Source organism: Salminus brasiliensis, chromosome 13 (assembly GCF_030463535.1).
Source record: "Salminus brasiliensis chromosome 13, fSalBra1.hap2, whole genome shotgun sequence".
Lineage (NCBI taxonomy): Eukaryota > Metazoa > Chordata > Actinopteri > Characiformes > Bryconidae > Salminus > Salminus brasiliensis.
Genome location: NC_132890.1, coordinates 32591794 through 32597140, shown reverse-complemented (window position 1 = coordinate 32597140; position 5347 = coordinate 32591794). Strand labels below are relative to the sequence as shown.

The following is a 5347-nucleotide window of genomic DNA, read 5'->3' as shown; positions in this document are numbered from 1 at the left end:
ATACTAACAATACTACTAATCAATATGTCAAAATAAGCAAATTTGTTAGAAATTAGTACTATCATTACTACTACTACTACTACAACTAATAGCACATGCTTGGGTAAAACATGCATAAGCATAATATTTTTGAACCACAGAGCAGATCGCCTTAAGCTTTAGTCATTCGGTTGATTATTTTGGGATTTGCAGGAGTCATGACTTTATCTACCTCAATCTAGAGGTTTGTATGCGTTGTCTCATCTTTTGATGAGACGAAGGACTGGCTGAGATCAGCAAAGAGTTGAAGTCAGGAGACTCTGAAGCTGATGATCAGTGGTCTGGAGTCCTTTAATTCACAACTCAAATAAAAGTCATGCAGTTTATAGGAACAGAACATACATGGGTCCAAACTGAATTGTTGTCACACCTGATTGATGATGATTATTGGTTCTTTTTACCAACCAACTCATGAAAAGAATTAATTATCTATTAAGATTACCCCCCCCCCCCTTTAAATTGGGGGGCTTGCCAAGAAACTGATTGATTTGTGGCTTGGTTTAGTGGATTGGACTGACTGTGTCTGGCAGTCACATACAGATTATTTATGATTATGATACCTTTTTGAGAAATCCCTGACCTTTGACCCTTTCTTCATTATTATATAGACCTTTGCAGGAAAATCTGGGTGCTATTTTATGCCATGCTATCATGACCACACAGTGCGGTTTTGAGGTTTTTATGCTTCATTTGCTTAGAAATGCTTAATATCTGTTCTGTTGAAATACGAGAGCTCCCACACTGGTTATCTTGCACTTCAGTTTTCTCCATATGCACTTATTATTGCCTACATGTGTACCTTATTTGCAAAAGAATATATTGTATATATTGTATATATTTTGTTTTCTATGTGATTCCACCAGTATTTCCACTCACCCTGCTTCATTGGCTGATCACCTTCTGTAGTCTTTTATCAAATTAGCATCAGACTGCATTACATTTCTACCTATTTGTCAGCTGCCCTTCCAATCAGTGCACCATATGACTACCACTGACCAGATATTTTTGAAATGGATCGTCCTCAGCACAGCAGTGCCAACACGATTCCATGTTCAATGTTAGTGAGTGTTATGTTGTGGTGGCATTCTGTTCAGCAGGTTTGCCATTACGCAGCATTGGCAGGGTTTTTACCTTAGTGTCACTCCTGGGATGATAACAGTACATTAAACAAACATAAAAATAAGCAGGCCACATACTGCTAGTAATTTCCAGAAAATGTAGATAAATCTGATTTGATAAAAGTTAAAGTGGAGATCTTATTATAAATTAACCCCAGTCATTAGAACAATAATTTATGTTGTAGCAAGAATTTTTATAAAATAGCTGTTGAAGTATAATGTCTTGTTTTAAATAGGAAAAAGAGTGCATGTAGCAATCAACAAAATGTTTACTTTACACAACTTTAATAAAAGATACATCAGAAAAGGACAATACAGAGTTTGAATGTATTTAAAGTTTTCTTACTTTAGTGTAGTGTAACATCGATATTTAAAGAATTAAATTAAAAATTTTTTTTTATTTTTTTACAGAAGATACATTACATTTTGTAACATTTAAATGATGTATGGGACCAAATTAATAATAACTGTGTAGGCCATTATCTCACTTAACTGGCATTTTCCCCATCATTTGTTTTTTAGTGTTTTTCTCAGGTTTCAGGATGATTATGTAACACTTCGGGAGAAAGATACAGAACAACAAACCAAAGCTTGAGGCCAAAATAGCAAATATCTCTACAGCTACAGTGAACTTTCCAGGAGAACTGACATAAGCTGGGATGAAGGTGATCCAGACTGCACAGAATATGAGCATGCTGAATGTAATGAATTTGGCTTCATTGAAGTTATCAGGCAGCTTCCGAGCCAGAAAAGCTAAAACAAAACACAAGAGAGCTAAAAATCCTATATAACCCAGCACAGCCCAGAAACCTATATTTGATCCTAAATGACATTCCAAAATGATCTTTTCTTTGTAGTGCTTTAGATTTTTAAATGGGAATGGAGGGGATATTGTTAACCACAGAATGCAAATGAGGATCTGTATGAGAGTGAAAGCGAAAACACTGAGTCTCTGTTGTGGAGGCCCAAACCACTTCATGACATTACTGCCTGGAAGTGTCGCCCTGAATGCCATTAACACCACTATTGTTTTCCCCAGAACACAGGAGATGCTTAGAACAAAGATGATCCCAAAAGCTGTGTGGCGCAGCATACAGGACCACTTAGAGGGCCGACCGATGAAAGTAAGTGAACAGAGGAAACACAGAGTCAGTGAGAAGAGCAGCAGAAAGCTCAGCTCTGAGTTGTTAGCTCTGACTATTGGAGTATTTTTATATCTGAAGAATATGATTGCAATTGTTACTGTCATGAATGCACCGGTAATAGAAACCACTGTCAGCAAAATTCCCATAGTGTCCTCAAAGGACAAGAACTCAATTTCCTTCTTAACACACTCATCCCTGCGTGGATTTGACCAGTAGTCTTGATTGCATTGTTCACATTTAATCGAATCTGTCAGACAATGAAAGAGAAAACAGAAAAGGACTAGACTTTAAAGAGTTATGAGGAAAATTAGATATTGAAGATGTTCATATCACATAAAAGTACTTGCATAGAACATGTAAACTACTTTACTACTGTTTAGTTTATGATTTTTAGATTCTTGTTAAAACTTTTTGAAAAAATTGACTCTTGTTAAAAAATTTAAATTATGAGTGCTCTGAAAATCACAAAACATTTGAGAGGGAAAATGTTTTATGTAACAGACAGAATGTTATGGTTTCTATTTATGCGTACCTGTCATATTGCTGATCTCTCCTTCAGCACATGGTATACAGTCAAAGCAGCAGATGGGCTTTCCTTTCTGCACAGCTTTCCTGGTGCCTGGAGGGCAGCTCTCACTGCACACTGATACCAGCACCTATGATCAATAAAAATATAAAATATTCACTTGCATAAAACCTTCATATGGCATGTTTTTGTTAAGACCATGGTACTGCTTTCTCCTTCATACTCACATGGCTGCTATTTTGTGCCCACACAATAGAGGCCATGTTCACTGATAACCGATTGTGAGAAGGTAAGGAGGAATCATAAAGTCCAACAGTGACAAATCTTTGTTGGTGTTCTTTACTCGAATGCCAGTTTATAATCTCGTATTTTGCAGCAGGATCACCATTTTCATCAAAAAACACTTCTTCACCTTCTTTAGTTCTGAAATGTACCATTTTGAGGTGTTGTAGAAACTGGTAATACAGAGCAAATATTAATTGGTTAAATGTTAAAAAGAGTGTCTTTTCAAATGTTCGTTCATTCAGCAACAGAGTCAGACTTAAAACTTACTGTGAAAGGGTCAGGCTGCTTCTTTGTAAGGCATGTTTGAGTACAACCGAGAAGATTGTGTAGAGCATGAGCAATAGCATATACTCCTTTATACACATTACTGAAAATAGGCATCAGGGACATGTCAGTAAATGTGTTTTCCACTTCAGACAGTTTCTCTTTGCCTGTGCACACTGGTGTATCTTCAGATTCATTCTGCTTTGTATATTTACACTGAAACAGAGCCTCCCAGAATTCTGTAAATATTGCACTGCCTGCAGATTTCAGTGGGTGTACATCCAGAATGAAGTCTTTCAGACCTGTTACTGTTGTTTTGGGGATAGCCAGCCCTATGGCTCCTTGCAATATGTTATTCTTATCTTTTGTAGGTAGTACTGGATCAAAGATCCAGGCCTCAGATCCTACCCACTGGTATCCAGTGATGTTGTGTTCAAAAAATACATGCAGCAAAATCTCCAAGTCCCAATGAGTGAGAAATCCCACAATCACTCGAGAAGTGGAGCTTTTGATCTGCTCAACAATTCTTAGGATTTTTTCTTGTGAGTAAGTTCTAAAGAATGGAATTGAATATTCCAGGCAAATGCCTAACTCTTCTGCAGCTTCAGTAAATGCAGCCATCCCACTGTTACCATAGTCATCATCTCTTCTTATTGCCCCCACCCATGTCCAGCCAAAGTGCTTGACCATCTCTGCCAGTGCTCTGCTCTGGTAATAATCACTGGGAATAGTGCGCAGAAATGAGGGATATTTCCTTTTGTCACTGAGACACTCACAAGTGGCATAGTGGCTGATCTACAACAGATTCACACAAGTATGTCTGTCAAGCATTACATTTAATAATGGATTGCTGTGCCCTGTTTACATTTACCACCACATAATATTTGTAATACATGTAATACAAGTAAAAAAACTGACTTTACAGCTTGACATTTCTTCTTTTATTTAAAACAGACATTTTTAATGCAAGATTTTCCTTCTTACTATGGAAATGCTGAAAGGTCCAACAGTACTGGCAATAGCCATTGACACTGATGAGTAAGTCTCTCCGATTATGGCTTGCACCTGGGCTGGTTTTGAGCAGGGCTCATCCAAAACTATCTGTTCATTTCCATTAATGAGTGCCATGGCCATCCTAACCCCACTTGCTGTGGAGCTGCAGCTGTCATAGATCTTGTAGCCCAGTGAGACTCCAGGCAGTAAAGTGGAGCTGTTGTTGATCTCCTCTATTGCAAAGATCAAGGACTGTGAATACTGGAAGGCTTTGAAATTAAAACTGCACAAAAAGCATGAAATAATTACTGATTTGTACACGGTATTTATAAAATACATGTTCAATCCATTTGTCAAATGTAATGCATTCTCTTGCTGCTTACCTTTTGCATTTCAGTGGAAGTGGTTTGACCAAATATGACAAGTCTGGGATCTCCCAGCTGCTATGCAAGGGGAAAATCCCTCCAACTATGATATCTCCATCCTTTGATAGCTGTGGATATGCAGAGTCTTCTTGGAGGTTACAGGTTGCATTTGCCCTTGAAAAATTGATGATGGCCATCATCACATGTAAAAGTGTAACAAGGGACTCCATTTATCTTTCTCACTATTAAGCACAGAAAATGAACTAGTGAACTAGTGGTATTTATATTTATATGGATGGACGAATCCTCTGTGGAAAGAGGTGTGACATCTTACATCTTGACATCTTAAAGGAGGTGTTAGTGTCTTAACACTAACACCACAATCGTTTTGTCTTTTTTTAGATAGTACATATTTGTGTACTTACACTGAGGTTCCATGTCTCATGTTTCACAGTTATTATAGTATGTTTCCCTCTCTCTTCATTATTTCTTTTATTACCTTTATACAAATATGATGATCTTCATCTAAAAACAGTACTACATTGCTGTTATAAAAACTATTATAAAAACAGTCAATGCTCCAGGTTTCTGTAGGAATGTTGGTTTTCATAG

The 5347-nt window shown here is 37.3% G+C and overlaps 1 protein-coding gene across 1 annotated transcript; it reads right to left on the bottom strand.

Moving 5' to 3' along the window:
- Positions 1–1641: 1641 nt before the first annotated feature.
- LOC140575449 (extracellular calcium-sensing receptor-like) lies at positions 1642–4965 on the bottom strand. The gene is made up of 6 exons (XM_072695778.1): positions 4754–4965; positions 4362–4653; positions 3381–4172; positions 3056–3283; positions 2835–2958; positions 1642–2549 (listed from the first exon to the last, which is right to left on the bottom strand). The coding sequence occupies exons 1-6, from the start codon at positions 4963–4965 to the stop codon at positions 1642–1644; spliced, it is 2556 nt and encodes an 851-aa protein (XP_072551879.1).
- Positions 4966–5347: the final 382 nt, after the last annotated feature.